At 36.4% G+C, this 21,115-nt stretch overlaps 1 protein-coding gene across 1 annotated transcript in view; it reads left to right on the forward strand.

The window, feature by feature from the left end:
• The first annotated feature begins 1,276 nt into the window (after positions 1 to 1,276).
• The window catches only part of SLC25A12 (solute carrier family 25 member 12), a 51,779-nt gene continuing 31,940 nt past the window's right edge, over positions 1,277 to 21,115 (forward strand). Inside the window, exons 1-4 of the mRNA XM_080398932.1 lie at positions 1,277 to 1,374; positions 1,887 to 1,940; positions 7,347 to 7,489; positions 12,714 to 12,829. Of these exons, the coding sequence (XP_080255058.1) occupies positions 1,363 to 1,374; positions 1,887 to 1,940; positions 7,347 to 7,489; positions 12,714 to 12,829 (325 nt within the window). The 5' untranslated portion in view covers positions 1,277 to 1,362. The remainder of the gene's footprint in view (positions 1,375 to 1,886; positions 1,941 to 7,346; positions 7,490 to 12,713; positions 12,830 to 21,115) is intronic.

Here is a 21,115-nt window from a genome sequence, read left to right on the forward strand (position 1 = left end):
TCGTCCCTTCCCGCTTTGGAGCAGGTGGAGCAACTCTTCCACTTTTCCTGCACATATAGACTTCATGGCTCAACGCCAGTTACGTCTCTGAGGAAGAAAATAAGGCCTTACTGTTAGTAAGAGATACGGTGAACCACTTGTTACAGCCACGGCTGGAAGAAACATGGAGATTTCTGCAGTTGTGTCAGTTTTCTGATAGATGCTATAACTGCAATTAGCATAGATACGGACTTGCCGAACAAGATGGTTTAGTGGCCAAATGCTTCACAAATAGGCAGATTTCTAGCAAAACTGTTTCTGCTGTCGGCTGGCACATAGGCATATACATAGTATGTGAACTCCAAACTATCTTCAGGACGTTCTTGTTGACCTGTAGCCAAAAAAAGTTCTGCTTTCTGAAGAAAATGCGTTGTTCTAAACTTACGGTTATAAGCCCTTGTTTTGTGACCACCATTATGAATTCCCAACTACTATAATGTAAGTCTATATCGCACTGTGTTATCTGAGGTATAACAGAAGCTGTCCTTTTTATGTTTTCCAGTCACATGTGATAAGAAAGATGTTGTTGGGTCCTTGAAATAGTACAGCAAGACATAACATGCATTATTATTTAAGCACTTACTGTGATTGAATTGTCCAAACAAAGTATAAGTTTCTCCCTTCTTGAGGCTGTGGCCTGCATGTTTTTCATTTTGACGCTTAAAGCAAGTCAACGTGCTCTACTGCTGAAGTGTTATGAAGCTGTCAGAAGCTACTGAATTCCAGTCAGAACTGATTCCTTTGTGCCTCTTTGAAATACGGGGCTACTGCCGCCTCGCAGCCGTGCTGCCAGAATGCTGGTCTGTGAACAGTTCCAGCACTTGGTATCACCAGCTTAGCGTCGCCGACCCTCAGGGGCACGGCTGCATCTGTTAAGCGAGAAAGGAGTTCCAGCAGCATCTTAAAAAGTTCAGTTTTGCACTGTGGAGGTGCTACCAGGCGCCCCCCTGCAGCACGGACCCACACCCGCGCTCCAGGTGCCCTCGGCAGGGCGGGTGATCCGCCGTCCAACCCGTGCTAGCGCCGGTGCCCAGCACCGCCGGCCGCGGGTCCGTGTGGCGGCCAAGGCGGGGGGCGAGGGCGCACCTCCTGCCCCGGGCACCCGCTGAGGCCCCTGCCGGCGGGCTCCGCTTTGCTCCCCTCGCCCCCGGGGACCTGCCGGCGGGCGCCGCGGCCGCTGAGGGGAGCCCGGGGCCGCGCCGGGCGGGGCAGGGCAGGGCAGGGCGCTCATTACCACGGCGCTGCGCTGAGGCGGCGGCTGTTGCGGCGGCGCGGCGGGTGGGTAGCGGCGGGCGGCTCCTCCTCCTTCTCGCCGGGCGCAGCATGGCGGTCAAGGTGACTCTCCCCCTCCGTCGCTTGTCGCAGGAGGAAAGGGGCCGACCCGCGGGGCAGCCGGGGAGGAGGCGGGCGGCGGGAGGAGGCAGCCGCTGCTGCGGGAGCCCCGCGGGGGGCCGGGGGAAGTCGCCGGCGGGGGGGGGGGGGGCGCGATGCCGGGGCGGCCCCGGGGCAGGGGCAGCGCAGCCTGCCCTGCCTCCGCCCTCCGGGGTGAGGCGGTGGGGCGCGGGGGCGGCGGGCGTGGGGCGGGCGCGGGGGCGGCGGGCGTGGGGCGGCCGCGGGGCCGTTACCCGGCGCGCGCGGGCGGTGAGGGCTGGGCCCGCCGGGCGGTAACGGGCGGCGTCGCGCGGGGGGGGCTCTGCAGGCAGCCCCGCGGCTGGCAGCTGCCGGGGGGGTCCCGCAGTGCGCGGGTTGGGGCCCGGCGCTGCTGCCCTGACGGGCGCACCGGCGGCTCTTATCCGCGCTCTGCCGGTAGCCCGGCTGGCGAGGCGTTAACCTGCCTGTGTTCACAGGTGCAATCAACCAAAAGAGCGGATCCTGCTGAACTACGAAGTATTTTTTTGCAGGTAAAGAGATCTGTCTAATGCTGTTCGGTTCAAGGGCTTTTATTTTTTGCCCTTTCAGCGGTTTGCCACCGCATCGCACGCAGGTTGTGCCCGTGGGACACTTAAAAGTTCACTTTGTAGGCGCAGCGCATCAGGCGCTGAGGAGAAACTGCTCCTGACACCAGTCACGATTAACCGTTTCCAAATGATAATCCTAAATAATCTTCTGAAGTGTGTTCCAGTTTCCTATAAAACAAATAGCTAAAGCCATAACTAAGTACTAGTTATTTTTTTAAACACGCTTTTGAAAGATTCTAAAAAATTCTTCCATGGCTGTTACGTTTTGCCCTCAGGGTTTATCTGTGTTGCTCTTCCAAACAGATTGACAACTGCCAACGTTTTTAGAATTTAAAATTGATTTCTTAAGATTGATTGATTTCATAATACTATCCCTTGCAGGGCCTTAGAATTAACATTTAAATAACACCGTGAAGCTTTCTTCACTCCCCTTAAGTTACAGTGAAGCACAATGTGAAAGGAAAATTCAGTCAGTCCTAAAACTTCAATAATGAAGGTTTGATTCCAGCAGATGGAATAAGAACAACTATTGTTTTACATCCATAGTTGGGCCACTGATACTTCCAGAATCACTAAAATACTTTTTCTTTTCCCTTTACGTTGAATATTACACAGTATATTCAAGAAGATTTCCTCCATGAAAAGGGAAAGAATATAAAATCAAGTATTAGAGCTAATACTGTAAATAATAAAATCAATTACTTAATCTTTGACTTCTATCGTTTGGTCTTACTGTATTACCTAACAGTTTCCGCATATGATAAGTAGACAGAAGAGACCTTTTTACCTGAGAGAGAGAAATTATATCCCAGCTATAGTTCTGGCAGATTTTTGCTTTTGCCTACTGGGTTACACTGGTAATGTTGCAGGAGTCTGAAAACTTAGAATGTTGGAATCAAACTGTGAAAGCTCAGCATTTAGTTTCTAGTAAAAAACCTATCACAGGTTCATTTATTGTTGATAGATCATTTAGCTTTTGTAAATAAGGAATACAGTAGAGTATATAAATAAGCAACATGAAAATACAATTTAAAAAATATCAATACAGTATAAAAATGTGTGGTTCTACAACATCACACAGCTCTTTTCCAACTTGTTGCAAGATAGTTTTGGATATCTGGTTGCAAAAAAGGGAAATATGGTTTCTATTCAACTTGGAAATGTGGAATTTTTTTGATTCTTGACTTGAGTCAGTAGGAGTGCTTGCTTCTGGAAATAAGTAATGGTTTGAAGTCCTTGATTTTGGTCATACAGGGAAAAGTGGAGAGGAAGAACGTTGTACAATTGCATCTTGAAATTGTCTCTCTGACAGTACATGTTTTATTGACCTAAAAAGCAGACAGTGGATTTTGGTCTTTTCCATGTCTTATCTTGCAGTCTTCAAAGAAACATGCGAAGTAAGTTGTGGATTGTTTTGTGCTCTGAGGAATGAAAAATACAAAAGCTCTCCTGTCTCCCCTTGAGTATCTGAGATTTGCAGTAAATGACCAGAAACAACACATATACCTCTGGCATAGAAAGGAAGTTTGTATTTCTGTTGGATTAGATTTGTTTATAATTGAGTTTGAAATTGTGGTTTTTGTTTGATAGGTAGCAAGCAAACTTAGTTGCAAACTCAAAATCAGAAGAGAGCCCACGCTTTCCAAGACTAAGTTGTAGAAAGTCTTATGAAATATTACTAGTGTTGCGCACATCAGGGGTCAGCTATGTTGTGCTCTTTGCTGAGAGTGCCGGCCTGTTCTGTGAGCCTCAGCTAAAGGTCGTGCATTCCTTCCTAAATTTGGCTTCCCTTGGAAATGGTTTGAAGGGAAGATGTGAACTCTAGGCCTCTTCGTCATCCACCTTATTGATAGAAAGCGTACTTAAATTTCCTTCTGTTCATGCGTACCCTCTAATGTGATATGTGCCCCTCTGTCCATCCAGTTTATGTTGTATCTTAATGGCTGCTTGATATATACCTTTCTCTTAGAATTTCTGAGGCTTGCTATATATTTCTTTTTATTATTTCAAACTGTTAAAAATCTTAAGTTAGACTTGTATTAAAAGGATGTGCTATTCTTTCTATGTAATCCTGTAACTGAAATGCAGACACTGAAATGTCATGTTTGTGCACTGTCAAATAAGTTACCTTTCTGGTGTTGCTAACCACTGATTTCAGTAACAACCATAAAAGAACAAAACAAAAATTCACGGAAGGATAAAAGAGTTATGTATAACAATAGTTACCAGATTTCGTAGTGAGCCTTCATTCTTTTTTCTCAGGCAAGGCCCAGTCAGCCCTTGGGGAATATAGTTGAATTACTCCCTGCCTGCTGAATGCAAGTGGAACCTGTTCCAGCAAGGTGGAGAAAGAAACAATCAAATTTCCAATTTTAATACAGGAAACTTCCCCCCTGCCCACCCCCCAACATCCTGAATCTCTTGCTCATAGCTTAGCCTAACAAAAAAAAAAAGCTAAGAGTACCTGTAGATATCTTTTGTTTTGGAACTTATTTCTCCTCTGCCCAGATAAAATCATTGGGATAGAAAACCCCTTTAAATTGGAAATGAACCAATTTTTCAAGGAAAGGATTGTTTTTGAAAGTGTGATGATACCTAGCACTATATTGCGTGACTAGAGTTCTTGTGTGTTCATGTTACGTGATGATGTTTATGAAAAAATCTCATGCAAATTCATCAAGTGCTTACCTGAGATAGTCTATAAATGTATAGTAGGAATTTTGTATTATAAATATAATTCAAGAGTGAGGGAAATAAATATTTAATTGCTGTCATGGTTTATGTGCAAATTAAAATATAGTTTACAATTGCCTATTCTGTGCTAAAAGATTCTTGACCTAAGTTATATGGTGAAAAGATAACTTGAGGACAAATGTAAATACATGCCTGGCTACTTTGTCAGGCCTTAATTTATTGGCTTGCTGCCAAGCTCTTTCAAAATACCATGACCTTCTCATATGGAGCTCAATGTATCTGTCAGTTAATTATTTTTGTCTCAATTTTTTTTAACAAAACTTTCCACACAGTTTTTATTGTAAAACAGTTCACTATTTGTAATGAACTCTGATAAATTGGTGTCTGAAGAAAAAAAAGATGATGATTTTTAGATTTTGGCTGTCCTTGATATGCACTCTGCTGTCATACAGTTGAATTCTGTTATTCTTGAAGATATGCTCAATACTCTGCATGTTTGATGGTCCTTCGTACATAAAACTTTCTTTGGATTGCATGTCTTGCAGCAGAATTGTCTTCATAATGCATTTTTTTAGTCACATCTGTATATGACTGAGAAGAGAACCTTTCTGAGTTGATTCAGTGAAGTCAGTTTTGTTATATTGTCATGTCAGAAGCAGTGCTGAGTCAAAGGATTACTGTCCTTTCCTTCCTATTTTTGTGGAAATAATCTATTTTGATTCTGCATTAGTTCAGTAATGTGGTTTACAGTGCAGCCTTGCAAACAGCTGTCATCACAGCTACAGAGTGGAAGCAGGATAGGTGGTGTGAGGGGCTGGTATTGTGGAAGAGGTAGGTGAGAAGCTTGGGCAGGCGTTGATGCTGATGCAAGCTTCTTTACGCTGAAATAGTGTTGTGACTGGATCGGTTGGGTCGCATACAGCTGAAACAGGCATGCGACATTGTAAATAATCCCCTTTATCATAATGGCATCAACAGGTATTATGTGTTGTTATGTCTTAATTGTTGATATTCTGATTCCTGTGGGTCCCTGGCAGAGTAAGGGCCCATTTTGTTACTCTTTCACATAAGGCTGTGTCAACTTAATCAAGGTACTGCTGTATATAGAGGAAGTTACAAATCACAGATAAGGCCATTAATTGAACTTTATTCACTAGCGTAGATGTTGCACTATAGGTCTTGGGGGGCATTACCATTAATTTTTCTGCAGAGAATGCTTATATAGTCATCTGTAAATGACTAGAACCTGGAAAGGTGAATTGTGCTTTTACAAATTAATTAAAAACCATTACTTCCATTGCAAATCAAAATTCTAATGGAACAACTGTGTAGTTTTTAAACTTTCTCAGTAGAAAGGCAATTCTATGTATATATTTGAAGGTCTGCATCTAGATCATTGTGTGTATGAGTAGACATTACAGTAGAGAGTGAATAGAAGAGGTGGATTGTAAACAAATAAGCTTGCTTACAGGTTTTGTGAGCAAATATGCTGAGAAAAACCTCAACTGTCAAACCGAATTGGGTCACAGTTGTTTAGGAAACTAGAAATCTTTTTCAAGCTACTTTTCAGTGTTCCAGGATGCAAACATAATGTAACTTTGTAATCTGAAAACTTAGGTTTTATTTCTAAGATTGCTCTCATATTATAAATAAACCACAAGAATTTTTTCCTTCAACTACATTGCCAACTTGAAACATGATCTGAGGAATATGAACTTCTATAATACATTTGCCTTTTATTCATCACTTGTGATGCTTTCTACTCCTGTCTCCACACGTTCTTAGTTCAAGATTGGTATTACCCAGTGTAACTGGACAGCTGAGGAATTTACTTTATGCTAAGAAGTTCACTTTAAATTAAAAGTTGACCTATAGATAAGAACCAGCAATTAATTATTTGAAACAGAAAAGCAATCGGTAAGAATACTGATACAGACATGTGGCAGTTGTCTTGGTATACAAGTAAAAAAGATGTACTTGGTTTTTTATTTTTAGTTAGTTTTATTAATATTTAAATTCTATAATTTAAAATTTCCTTGTGATTTTTATTTGAAAATGTGTTGTTAATGAAATTAAAACTCAAAATCAAAACAATTCCATTTATTCAAATCCTTTTTGTCTGTGTTTGTGAATTTTTACTTAAATGAAAGATGCCAAAACCATTCGTTTCAGGATAAAAATTAATTTGAAAATTTATTTCTCACAAAAAGAGAAAAGAAATAATATATATTTTCTAAACTAATTAAAATAATGATCAGGAACAATTCAAAAGATATCTGCTACTAGAAATGTAAGAAAATTTATGTGCTGTGTTTTCACAGTGTAGCTGCAAATGGAAAGCTACAGCAGGGCTGTGATTTTTATAAATTTATGCAATTACCTGACAGTTTCTGAAAATGTGTAATTGTCTTTTTATTAGAAGATATTGGCCATTATATGAACACATCTATTCTACAGGAATAATCTGATTGTTGGTGATATGCAACTAGTGTAGTAACGCTATTAGTTTAATCAAGCCCTTTAATTTCAGAGCAGACAGTTGTGCACTGTTTTAAGCGATACTCAGTAAAGATACTAGTTTGGTAATCACTGGTAATTAACATCTAAATGGATTCATTTTTGTTTGTGTGGTTTTGTTTTTTATTTTTACTGTAGTATGCCAGTGTTGAGAAAGATGGTGAGCGTTACATGACCCCAGAAGATTTTGTGCAAAAATACCTAGGACTTTATACAGATCCGCATTACAATCCTAAAACAGTGCAGCTGTTGGCCGGAGTGGCAGATCAAACTAAGGATGGGTGAGAATTTCGCTTTCCATTAGAAGCTTGTAATGCATTGGTAAATATGTGAATGAATGAGTTTGATAATTTCATCTTCTAAAATACATTATTGATTTTATTACACTTTAAGCTTAGTTAGACGTTAAGTTTTTTCTCAAGTACAATAGACTATAAATCTGTGGAAATTGGGGGGAAAATACGATGCTTAACATGCACTTTTAAAATAAAGTTTTAAAGGAGTTTTAACAATTACTACAAAGGAATTACTACGGCAGAGGAAGTTGAATGGCAAATGTTTGACGTATGATTGCCTTGGAAAAGTTCTTTTCTGTGTGCTCACATCCATGATTAGATACTATATAGAGTCCTTTGTACCTGTAAAAAAATGTGGAAATATGGAAGATCTTTTTTATTTCTATAGTGTGCAATTCAAATTAAACCATTGAGGTCTTTTTTAGAGTGCTAGCTATTAGGAGAGAGGTTTAATGACTCTATGAATGAAGATGTTTGCCTAATCGAGATGAGGTCACACCACATAAAACTTCTCCAACTTTGTTTACAGATGATACTACTTGCTTTTAGACAGTTCTCTGATACTGATCTACAAAATGTCCCCTCTGCTGAGGTAGTACCCTCAAACTCAGTTGTCTTCAAAGGAGCCTTTTCTCTTGCTGTATGTAGGCTTCTAGGTTTGGCCTTGGATTGCAGTAGGAAGTGTGGACATTGTTCAAGTAAAGTGAGAAGGTTAAGATGGATTAGAGAACAGCTCAAGAATGCAGAAGGGAGTGGGTATTCTGTAGAGAAGAGAGAGAAAATTGCTGTTAAAATAGTATACAATATGTTTGCAAATACATAGATGTAACTTATTTTAAATTGAAAGCCCCTGAACTTCCTTGGATTTGTGAGTCTAAATCTGACCTTTGGCATAATTTAAATGTTTTTGTTTTCCTGTGTTCTGCTTTAGAATATTGTATTAGTCTGCATGTTATCCTGAGCAGCTTGCACAGTATCTGTGCTTTACAAATGAAATTGTATGTGCTGTATACATTTTACACTATATGACAAATGTAGGATCTCCTGTTTACTGTAATGTTACCTGGTTATATTTTTTATAAAGCTGCAGCATTTTGATAATACACTTGATACATACATATATTTCATAAATCCAAGTAACCTGTCCCTCTGCAATACATGGCTGCAGTTTTTTGCACTGATTATTATAATTATCAATATTATGACCATTATCAATATTATCAATTGAAAAGGCTATTTTGTACGTATCTGTTGAAATAAGAGTCTAATTGATGACTCGTAAGCAAACATGTTGACTATCTTGTTTCTCTGAAAGCTGTTGGTTATCTTTTACAGTGTGCATTTCTTCAGGAAATGTCTTAAAAGGATCTTTCTTATAGTAAGAAATCAATAATTTGTTTTATTGCTACAACAGAACTTGACATTGAAGCATCAATTTTTTATTGCTTTCCCTGTGAATATAAGTTTGGGGTTTTTTTTTGGTTGTGTTTATTTTTGTTTCAAATCTGGGTGATATTTGAAGTGAGAAAATCAAATATAGGTAAGTGTGCTTTATCTATGGCAACAATGGTAATGGGAATTATTACCATATGGTCTGCAATGCAAAATGTTTGTCTGTCTGAATACTTGTCTGAAACTTTATTTCCCTAAATGTTTTAATCTATATTTATCTCTAATCTGTATTTCATGTGAAAATTTGTTATACACCCATCATCATCATCTTCATTAATTTATTTACTTTTACGTTTGCATTCTTGCATTTGTAGTGAGCTATATCAAAATTCAGACTTTAATAACTATATCATCTATACAGAGAGTTTAATCTGTAGCATGAATAATTATTGTAATCTTCAACTGAATTCCAGAATGCATTACATCTTTCCAAGCACTTAAAGTTACTTTATGAAGTCCAAGGAAGTATCAGTAGTCCTATTCCATGCATATATTTGTAAATTAAATGACAGCCCAGTGTCACACAGCAAGTCATTGAGAAGTGTTGGGTTCTGTTACAAAATTTAATTCCTGTATCTGCTATCATATTCTCTTAGCCTTGCTTGCCCTTCAAATAAATACTCAAAGTGTCCTTGGTAACTTTTCTTTGTGAATATTTTAAAAACCCATTTAGATTTCAGTTTGGCACTTTAAAAAAAAAAGCACACATTTTGGAACTGGCTGTCTTTACGCATATGTTTAAAAAATGTTTTTGTACTTTTTTTCTGATAGTAACTTGATCTTTAGTTAACTGTTCAGTACTGTTGCCTTCTCCCATTACTACAGTACAAGACTGGTTTGCTCTAGTGGAAGTCTGTAAGGTAATTCTTAAAACAGACAACTGTTCACTTTTCAAGTGGTTATTCCTCATTGTTACAAATGCATGTTCTGAGAAATTCATGTGATGATCCTTAAATTAGAAATTGGCCTAAACTGCCTTTTTGCTATCTGTTTAATACAATGGGATTTCACTGATGGTCTAAGCATTCCTATGTCTTCAGACTGCAGGCAGTAGTTTTGAAGTTAGGATAAATATCCTATCTGAATAATGTACTTAAATATATATATTTGTGTCAAAACCAGCTTCCCAATTATATAAGTCAATTAACATTAGTAGGTACTGCGATTATAGAAATAAGGATTTTTCTTCTTCCTTCAAAATTTCACAGTACTTCAGAATTCTTAATTTTTAATTGCTTGTTTCTGGGTACTCTTTGTATCAGCTTATCATTCTTACAATTTGGAAATTGTTCTTAAACTAAGTCCTGAGGAAATAGTTGGTGTTTCACATAATGGAGAGTCACAACAGAGCTATACATAACATCTAAAAGCTATGTTATGTGGGGGAAAAAAGAGCAAAGAATTGTAGTAGGGAAAAAGGGAAGCTAGAGGAGAATTGTGGCATACTTTGTGTGCTTGCTTGTGAAGGGTAATGGTACACAAGACATAACAGGAAAGGAATTTTTTTAAAATGTTACAGATAAAATGAAGGGTGAGTGTTTTGCTATTGTTACGGACTCTGATGCAGTGGGTTCGCTGAATGGTACTTGAGTAGCGATTGGGTGGGAAGCTCCATCATTCTGTTTAATCCAGCTCCTGTTATCTCTGCCCTAACAGATAATGGAGGATTGCAGGGGATATCCCTGCTCTTAGGCATTGCGAGTTGAATATATGGAAAGGAAATTGAATGTGTCTATCTCCTTTTGCTGTAGGCACTGTTAAAGTGAGACGTCTGAAGATGGCTTCTTTCAGGTTCAGGCTTCTATGAATGCATTCTGCAGAGATCGTCACTTTATTCTGTCAGTTATAAAGCTTCCTGGTTAGGAATTAATTTGTATTCCAGGTTTATGCTTGTATGTGAGATGTATTTTGAAATGACAGTATTTACAATTATTTTAAAGGATATTCTGTTTCTCTGATACTAAACCAAGATCATCCTTTGAATGAAATTGGCTTTTGCATCTGAAGAACCATTCTCGCATCTCTGCTTTTTGTGGCTGACGTGTGACAAATTAATATCATAATTCTGTATTTGCCACCTCTGAATTCCTTTCAAAATCACTACATTTTTTCTGTATTTTCTATATAATGCATCTATGCAAGAATGTTAACAGATGTAACCTTGTTTAAAGTATCTCAGTTCTGCTTTATGTATCCTTTGACAGAGAACGACTAGATAAGCTAATGAATAGTGTGGCTTGATGTTTTTTTCTGTAGGGAACAAAATTTATACTTGATTCTTTAGCAATAAGCAGTATATGTGTGAAGTGATCACTGTGAGCTAATGATCTCCTATGAAGAGTACTAAATTCAGATCAATTATGTACAATTTCTAGGAAAATGCACCATCTACAGTGATAATTCTGTTTTAGCAGCATCTACTGGAATAAGGCGTTTTTTTTAATTTAAAAAAATCATTAAAATTCTTAATTTCCATTGATAATTTATTTGATGCTAAAATAGATATCCCATCATTTACTTCGATAAACTGAGCTCAAGAACTTGTAACTGGATGGAATATTCTAAGTCATCAAGCTAAGTCCTTTATTTTTACAAGGATGAAAACACACAGTAGTTTTAATAAACCAAATTTGCTGTTAAAACTAAGGCTTTTTCTTGCAATATTCTGGAAAGGCCACAGTGTGTGCCTGCTCTAATTACTTTGATGGATGTGTGATTTTATTCTTGACCCAACATTACCCTTTATCTTCTGACTTAGGGTTTATCTTTCTGTAGCTGTTCTTATGTACAGTATTGGGATCCCTTCTGAATGTTTTTTTTGTTAGTCAGAATTAGCTGAATTTCTCTAGAAAAGTTATTTATGATTATCCTAATAAGTTACCTGTGCATACATTCAAGTCTAAGTTTATGTGTTGAACACAAGAAGTTCAATTTCTATGCAGCGTTCCAGAGATGATGTGGCAACTGTATGTGGGAATATCGCTGCTTCCTTATCTTGCACGGAGGCAGCTTTCCTAATGTATCACAAGTTGCATTTTTCTCTACGGTGACTGTCTTGCATACACAGCTCAGAATCTTGTGATCTGCTGTTACACTTAAATCCTTGCCTGCCTTGGTCATGTCTAACTGTCCTTATGTCCAAATGTTCTTACAGTTTCTTTCTTTCCTTCTTTCTTGTCAAGTACATGACTGTGTGGTTCATGTTATATTTGAAGTGTAATATTTTTTCTGTATATGTAGTTAAGTGTAACTTTTTCTGAACCTGTTGATTTTTAATGAATGTTATGCAATGTATGTATTTTCTTAAAACAATGTATAGTATTTTCCTATACTTGCATTAAACTATCTTTTCTTTCTCAGTAGAAATATATACATAAATTAGTAATATAATGACAACCCTGTAAATTTCATGTTGGTAGAATTTTTGTGGGTTTTTTATGTCTTAATTTTTAAGTGCTGTCTGCTTACATTTATAATTACAAGGTAATGAATTGTGTATATTCACTGAGAATTATATTTTGTCGTTGATGGATATGAAGAATTCAGTTCTTTCATAGAGGAAGAAACTAGATTGCATAAAGGTTAAGCACTTAAATATAACAAATACTTTTTCTAGTGTAGTGTCTTAACATTTTTATATTGGAATTTTATTTTAATAGTTGGATCATACAATTTTCTAGAGTATCAAACACAAAATACCATTGGTATTGTGAATAATTTTTTGAAATCTTTATAACTTCTGTATTTTCCTTTGTAGGTTGATTTCCTATCAAGAGTTTTTGGCATTTGAATCTGTTTTGTGTACTCCAGATGCAATATTCATTGTTGCTTTTCAGTTATTTGACAAGAGTGGCAATGGAGAAGTAACATTTGGTAAGAATATCTAAAGAAAAACAGTTTAAGAAAGTAATTATAACAGTATAAATCATAATAATGGTTCATCACCATTGGTGCATAGAAATGCATATTGTGCAGTATTCTACTGATTTCCTAAGAGTTTGCAGTAGACCTTTTTTTTTTCTTTCACGTGATACAAACTTAAGAAATACACAGAAACAAAATATATTTTGTTTGTCTTCTTGAATCAAAATTTTTTGTGTTCCTCAAGTAGTTAATACACTGCTGTTTTATTCATTGTCATCCTAAGTAAAATTCTGTGTCATGGGCTTTGCACTCCTTCAGTGATAAAGGTTTTTTAAAATGCATTCTGAATCTCCACATATCTTTGAAGAATTATCATTAGATACAGTAGGAGCTCAATACAGAAATGAAGGAGGTCTAATCTTTGGAACTCATAGTTTAGTGTTCCTTTTCTTGAGGAGCAAATCTTACTTTAATGTTATGAGTATAACTTCTAACTAGATCATATATTTGAAAAATCAGAAAGAAAATATGGCCTGTAAGATTTTTAATTTTTTTTCCCCCTAAACACATAAATCAGTAATTGGACAAAATTTTTTAGGCTAACTATATTGCTTTATGATGTTGCTAGGTAACTGTTATTAACATTGCAGTTTAAGGAGGACTAGGTTTTATTTTTGAAACTTCATATGTTTATGAAAATTAGATTAATCAATGCTAAGAATTTTAATAAAATGAAATGAGAACTAAATGTTATTTTTATCCAAAAGAATAAAGCTCTCAATAAAGAAAATACAAAATATGCTTGGATTTGTAACCACTTGCTGTTTGTACTATTTCATTCTTATGAAAATTGTTGCAACTTACTGAAAAAAATGCAAGGGTCTTTGTATGGAAACAAACTGCTTGACTTACGATATGTGTTAAATTACATCGTTAACTGAAGGGTCAAATACTAAGCAATTTGGATACACAACATCTTGAAAAGAAAATCTTTTAGAACTTAAGTAAAGGTGAAGTCAGTAAATGCAGTCATTAGGAAGCTGACAAACTACTACAATCAGTGTTACCGTGTTAATGATGGTATATTTAATAATCTCGCAGAACAGGGATGTGCACTTTGTAGCTCTCATGAACACACTTGAAATAGCTGGTTCCATAAATGAACAAGAAGTAATTTCAGATTGTGTAAGATTCCTCAGTCAGACTAAGAATTGTTATTTTTATGAGCACATCATTAAAGGCTAAAAGAACAATAAAACCAAGATAAATGGTAAACCAGAAAATGACATGACTTTTTCAATATCTTTCTCACTGATTTTTGTTTTTTTAATAAGGCTGATAAATCTTGAGTAGGGAAATCTTTAGGGAATTTAAAATTTACTATTGGTTATTTGTTTTTACAAAGTTAATTATATTGCGATTATTACTATATTTAATACTATGTTGTAACATATCAGTGGTACATATTTTTATGGTACAGTTCCCATGTTTACTGCTGTTATTTTGCTTTTTTTGCTGTTGCTGTTCTTTGTAACATGGGCTACTTATTTTTATTTCATAGGCATATCATAAAAATTAATGCACATGGAAAAAAATGTGAATAATAATATATGACATGTTCAGAATTTGGTAACTTTGCAGTCAATTTTCAGGTCAGTCTTGTGGCCTATAGAGGCTGTTTTATAAATGAGTTGTGCACTTTTTAATTTTTGCACCACATAAACAGAAAGACACGGAGTTGAGCTTCAGGTGAAAACAGGAGAGTATATAAAATGAGGTCTTAAAGTTTGACATTTTAATGAATTATTAGAAATATACTGAATTGGAATAAGTTTAGCCAGTTGGTGTGAGAATTGCTGTCGGACAAGTGTGATGTATCCAGTCTGCAGATAAACCATGTTGGTTATGGGAGCAACCACACGTAAAGATTTTCCAACTAAGATGCAATGCTATGGGGATGTGATTGTGTTGATTCCAAAGCTAATCTTGCCAGAAGTGACACTGATTTACTGAGGTTTTTCTGCACTGTTCATCTGGAGCAAGGGGTGGAGGGACTGGAGAGTAGAACACAGAATCAACTTGGGTCTGTCAGGCCAGTAACTTAAATCTGTCACTGGCATTGCTGGATGTGAGATAATGTCTCAAAATCATTTGGGCATGACTGTATAGTATTTTCAAGAAATACCCCGATCTACTCAAATCTTCAGTTATCTGGAGAAAGTTAAATGTACCTGTTGATTTTTTTTTTTATAGCTGGCTCTGCATTTGAAAGCAAGTTGCTTCGCTCAGGTTCACATCTCCTTTTTAGGTTTTATTTTTATATTATATTTATGGACTTGGACCATACTTGAGCACTTGTAGTCCTTGTAGTCCTCTTGAACCTCAGTCTGCCACTTGTCTCTTAAAAAATTTTAACTTCAATGCAGAAAGTAATTAAATTGTGTTACAGAAGAACTTAATTCTTGTGAGTTGAGAAATGGAAGGAGAGGGAGAAAGATTTTATGATTCTTTAGAAACTATTTGGTAGAAATACTTGTCAGCTATGCTATTCTAATCAATGTCTTTGTGCAGTATCTTATATTAATCGGGATTGTTGAAATGGGAAGCCTTCTGTCACTTTAATGTCATCTACTTTCTTACTGCTTTGGGCCATTTTTCCAGTTTTAGACATCCAGAAATCCAGTATGAATGACTGCCATAAATGTGCAGATAGCACGTCCATTGCAAGAACATCACATTGGTCCTACTTTGTATGAGCAAACTGTACAGTGTGCTCTGTACTCTTTTACATGTTTCAGCTGCACTGGACTTGCTGTCAGCTTGGTGAATAAAATTACTATTTTAATAGCCCATTGATACAAGTGACAGTGTAGTTTAAATGACTTTTTAATCATGGATAGATAGAAAAAAAGCATTTATTTTCCTGAATCAAATGCTTGTATGTCTTCCTAAATGATTTCTAGGTGACTTTTATGGGAGATGTGTTGCTGGTGAGCCATAAAATATTTGAAAGGTAACAGCAAAAGCTGATAAAGAAAAGTGATTTTTCTTTTTCCATGCATTGTCTTGTTACGGGTTGCTATCTGTAGCCAGAGAAGACTGACAACCACTTTGCTTTTTATGATTGTGGGATGTGACTAAGCTACTTAACATGAGTGAAATTTAAAAACACTCAATAAAATTAATGCTGTTGTACTAAGGAAACTTATTTTTATTGATAGTCTTTTGACCTGAATTCAGGTTAAAGCAAACCTGAATATTAAATCTGCTCATGATATTTGATTTGCTTTGATGTTGAAGCAGATAATCCTTACTGTAGTTAAAAGGTGAAGTCTGCGACTATGACTGAAACATCTCTTAAAAATAGGTTGTCTAGCTCGAAGTAAAATGACTCTTTGTAATTTATCACTTTGTAGAACCGTACAGTGATCTGGACTGTATCACTTCTAATTGGAATGTACCATTTCAAGGCTTTTTCCAGTTGTTCTTTGTAGAGTCACCACAGAGAAGACCATTCTCTGATAAACTGGAGAATTTCAGAGACACTTTTTTAGTTAAATACCTATGCTGGTATGGATAGAAAGATAGAGCTAGTACAATGAGATTTTGAAAATTTTAATGCCTTCATGTTTGTGATTCTCTATTGAGAATTTTTACATTATTTTGGAGATGATTGGAAAATATTTATGGAACTGAATATAAAGCTTCTAAAAACACCTTGCAGCTCAATCTAATTAAAAGTATGCTTGAGAATGCAAAATGCATAATGGCCTCTTCTTTAAAAGCACTGGGGGGAGTAAGGAAATTGGATTCCTAGTAATGCAACGATGTGAAAATTACCATGATATTGGTGAACTGAAATAATAAACATGAATGTAATAGTTTCAGAAATTAAGTATACAGTGATACTGAAATCTCTTCCATCTATTTTCTTAAACAAATTTTAATCTGGGATAAAAAGTTTCCCTTAATCAGGACGTAGAGTTTGAGAATACTGGAAGAAGGTGAGTGAGAACAAGAGAAAGGAGTTGAATATATGTTGTTATAGTTCTTCGCTTTTTGAGTATTCTTTTTCAGGAAACACAGATCACTCCTAGTACTCGCTTGTCCACCATTTCCAAAAGAGCAATTGGATTGGAAATGCTGGGATTTGGATTTAATCTTAAATATTGTTTGCAACCATAAAGGCTGGAAACCTTTTAAAATGTAAACAGAAAAAACTAATGATCACATGGGTACAGATCTGAGGATATAAGAAAAACATTTTTTAAATCAAGTGTGCTGTAAACTAGAACTGCTATTTTTCTTGGCCTTGTGGTAGCCATATGTTAGTTGCCTGTTTTCCAGATGTCTTTTGCTTAACACATGCAGATAATGTAGGAAACATCACTGTATGTTGTGACTTTCTTTTGTCCTCATGTTTTTTGTTGTTGGTTTTTTGATTCTTTCTTTCCTGTTACAGAATTCTTTCAGGTTTAAACCACAGTTTTGAGCACTTGCAAGCAGTGGAGGATGGGAGCCCCTCCTTATTTTTTGTAATAATATAGTACTAAGTTCAAAGCTGCAGTACAGCAAGAGGGAACAGAAAAGGAGAACTCCACGTTAAAATTATATATATTGACAATTTGTCATTATGCCTGTCACTAATCTTAACCTTGAACTGATCACTAATCCTTTTAAAAGAAGAGTAGAAATACAATGTAACTATTTTTAATTTAGCTTTCTCACTTTTCCTGCCACTTGCCATTTTGCTCTCACATCAAAGTAATTACTGCATTATTTACATTTGGATCACTCTTAATATACCTCTGTTGCACCAGGTGCTACAAAAAAAAGTCTTTTTGCCTTTGACTGTGATTTTTCATTTTATGCTTGAAAGTAAAAACATGTAAAATTTGCTGTTAGCAGAGATAATGAAAAATAGCAACACAGAATATGTTAAAATTCATTATGTACATTAAGGCTGAACATGTACAAATGGGACTGTAGAAGACTAAGTAGACATTAAAACAACCTTGTTAAACAACAAATCTTTAGCATATTTATACTGCTGCTTAAAACTATCATGTTTATATTTTTGTGTCTCTAACAAGCATGATTGACATTCCATCACTGGTGAGAGGGAATGGCAGGCTGCTAACAGGTTGGTGGCACTAGAGTTGGGTGAGATTTCTACTCGGCTTCCTGGGGAGCTGTTAAGTCACAATATAGAATAGGTACTTCCTCAAGGCTTCCTTGGGGTACTGAGCTCATCCCCACCATGGGCCATAACAAGACATCTTAGTGTTTATAACTTGAAATATTCTCCTTGTATGAAATTCAGTATTGCCTAAAAACTTTGTTTTTCTTGTATCGTTTTTCTGAGCCTGATAGGTAATGGTGTTTGATGGAGGTTGAGCCAGTCATGTGTATGCTGCCTGCAGATAGCTGCTCCGGCATCTGTAATTTGTTTAAAATGATTGGGTGGGGAAATTCTGAAGCAATCTTGAGAGAATGTGTGTCGCCTTAGAGGTAATGTACTAGTGCACTAGAGTAGTAGGTTTATTGTTCCTGGGGCTGATGGTAAGTTGAGTATGTCATCAGGCTGCTGACTTGTATGCCTGTTTGAGAAGAAAATTCATTGCTATAAGCCTGGAAAGAAAGTTATCAGCTCAGTAGGAAAGAATTCCACTGCGGTAAGGTGAGCAAAGAGTAGGAGAAGACATTAGTAAATGAGCAATATTTATTGACAGGGACAATGAATGCATTCTGTAAAATGTCATACTGAAATGAAAGGGTTTAAAAATAATTTGCTGTTTGCCCCCTGCAGAATAGCTCTGTTGGAAATTTTGAAGTACTTGTAGTTTATCTTAATTTAGAAGCATTACTAGTTTTGACTGAGGGAGATTTTGAAAAAAGCAAAAACCCCAGCATCTGTACCTTAATGTTACCCATTTTCTTTGTTGTCAGTGCTTTGCTTCTGCTGTGAAAAAAAAATATTAAAAATAAGACATTTGATCATAATTTAAAGTGGTGAAAGTGTAGGTGATGATCACATAATGTATAATTTCTGAAATGTGATTGTCCGTTCGCTGCTTCTCATCCCACAAGTTGTTAGTTGTCATGATGGCTATTTTCTTTAATATTAGAGAACAGCCAACAGAATTGGATTAAAAAGATGTTTTTGATATATTGTAAAGAAAGCACTGCAACTCGAGTAGTAGTAGTAAATTTTAGTGCTTTTCTAGAGATGTCTGAGAATCCCAAATGGCTTTGGAAAATTGCATTTAGTTTTAACTGTGTCAGTTATGCACAATTGGTACATGGTTTTGTTCCTGTACCCCAAGTCTTTCATAACCAAAGCCAACACAAAATTAATTAACCATTAGATAAAACAGTATATCCTTAATCTCATAGTACTGTAATACGTGCAGCATACATTACTGATTGTGATTGCCTGTGGAAGAAAAATGGATAAGGCACCTCAGTTTTCGGAGAAGCAACAGGCTAATTTGGATGCCATTTATTAAAGCTAGTTAAGCACTACTGGAATTCTTCAAGTACCAATGCACTTAACGATTGGATAGAAATTTATTAATTAATTTACAAGTTTTATCTGCTGAAGAATCTTGACTTGTTACATGTTAATGACTAATTGTAAATGTTTCTAAGAAGAAAAAAATCAATAGCTTAGGAAACTGATTCTTGGTTGTTTAAGTAGTATGAAGTTAAATGCTTGGATGAGAATTATGAAAAGACCAAGGCCTTAAGTCTAGTTAAAAATAATTGGAAGATCTGTCTATATTAGCATGTATGAATATTATATGAAAAAAGTGAGAGTCTTTTAACCTTTCTCTAAGGTTAAAAGAAGTAATCATTGGAAACAATTGAAAATTTCTGGCTGCTTCAGCATGTTCTTTCCTAAGTTCTCATTAGGGGAACTCCATATGTATTAGAGGTCAATGTAACAGATGTGTAAGAAGTTGCTAGTTGGCACCCTGTTTGTATATTGGTAGCCAGGCCAACAGCCAATTAAGCAGCCCTGCCTTCTGCACTGATCACAGTTCAGCGCCGTTTTGCAAGGTCAATAGTGAGCTGCACTTACGTGTTTGTGTTTGTAGTACATGGAAACTCTAGGTAGCTTGCTCTGAAGCACCAGTGAATCAGTGGTAGGTAGATAATTTAAATTTACATCTCCTGCATTCCTTGATTCATTATTATCAATGATGAATAAATCTGCTACAGACAAAACTTTCAAATGAAGTAGGCAAAATAAAATAGTTCAGCACTAACAAGTGGGGTGCTTCATCTCTCATTTTCTTAATGCTCACGTTGCATATTGATAGCGATGAATAGATGTGGGCAGACAGTTACAAGTAGTCAGGGTAGTTTTTGAAGTTTCTTGTTACCCGAGCAACTCCTTTAGCCTACCTTGCAGTGGAAACTGTGGTTTAAACTGCAGTTTTTTGACTATGGACTATGTTTGACCTTTAAGTAAGGGCTAAATTACAGTTAAATCACTTCCTAGCCATTATCTGCCCTTTGAATATGTAATCTCAAACTAACTGTGAAGCTGGTGATGTAGCCAAGGAATCCTACTTTGTATGTCCCTCTTCTGAGACAGGTTTATTTTGAACATTTCCCTTCTTTTACTCACTCAAAAGGTAAAACCATATAGTGCTTTGCCTCAGTTTGGTCTAGAACTAGTGGAATGGCTGTAGAATTTAAATAATCAATCAATTAGTCCTTTAGTATAGGGAAAGCAACATACTTACTCCAAGTAAATAGCTCTTGATGTGAAGTTACCAAATGGTATTAAAGTTCTTATTGCATTTTGTCTTTTTAGCAGAACTGTTTACACTAAACATAGAAAAGGTGTGTTTTCATCTAAAATATTTTGTACTTTAAGTTTAAGCTATATGCCACATTTTATTGTGGTTGTTAGCAGGTCCTAGGTTAGTTGATAAAAACAAATCAATTCGGGTACTTGGAGGTGGGTTTTGTGAAGTGTTCCTGTGCTATGGGTAGACATCGGTTATACTGTTTATGTGTATGGGTGGGTAATCCGCACAGAAAGCAGGCTTGTTTCGCAGCATGGCGATGCTGTGTATGAATAATGCATGATTTTTTTTCAGATGAGGTTTTTGAATTCAGATAATATGTTTAGCATTGAGATTTCAATTGCACAGTATACATATGGAGAATTCCATATTCTGAAATGACAGTTTTTTTCTTTACTTCATTTAAAAGAGGACATCTCTATCTTCACTTATCTTAAAACATTTTAATAACTGAGTCTACCAATTACGTTTTATA

Source organism: Falco punctatus (assembly GCF_963210335.1).
Source record: "Falco punctatus genome assembly, chromosome: 8".
Taxonomy (NCBI): Eukaryota; Metazoa; Chordata; class Aves; order Falconiformes; family Falconidae; genus Falco; species Falco punctatus.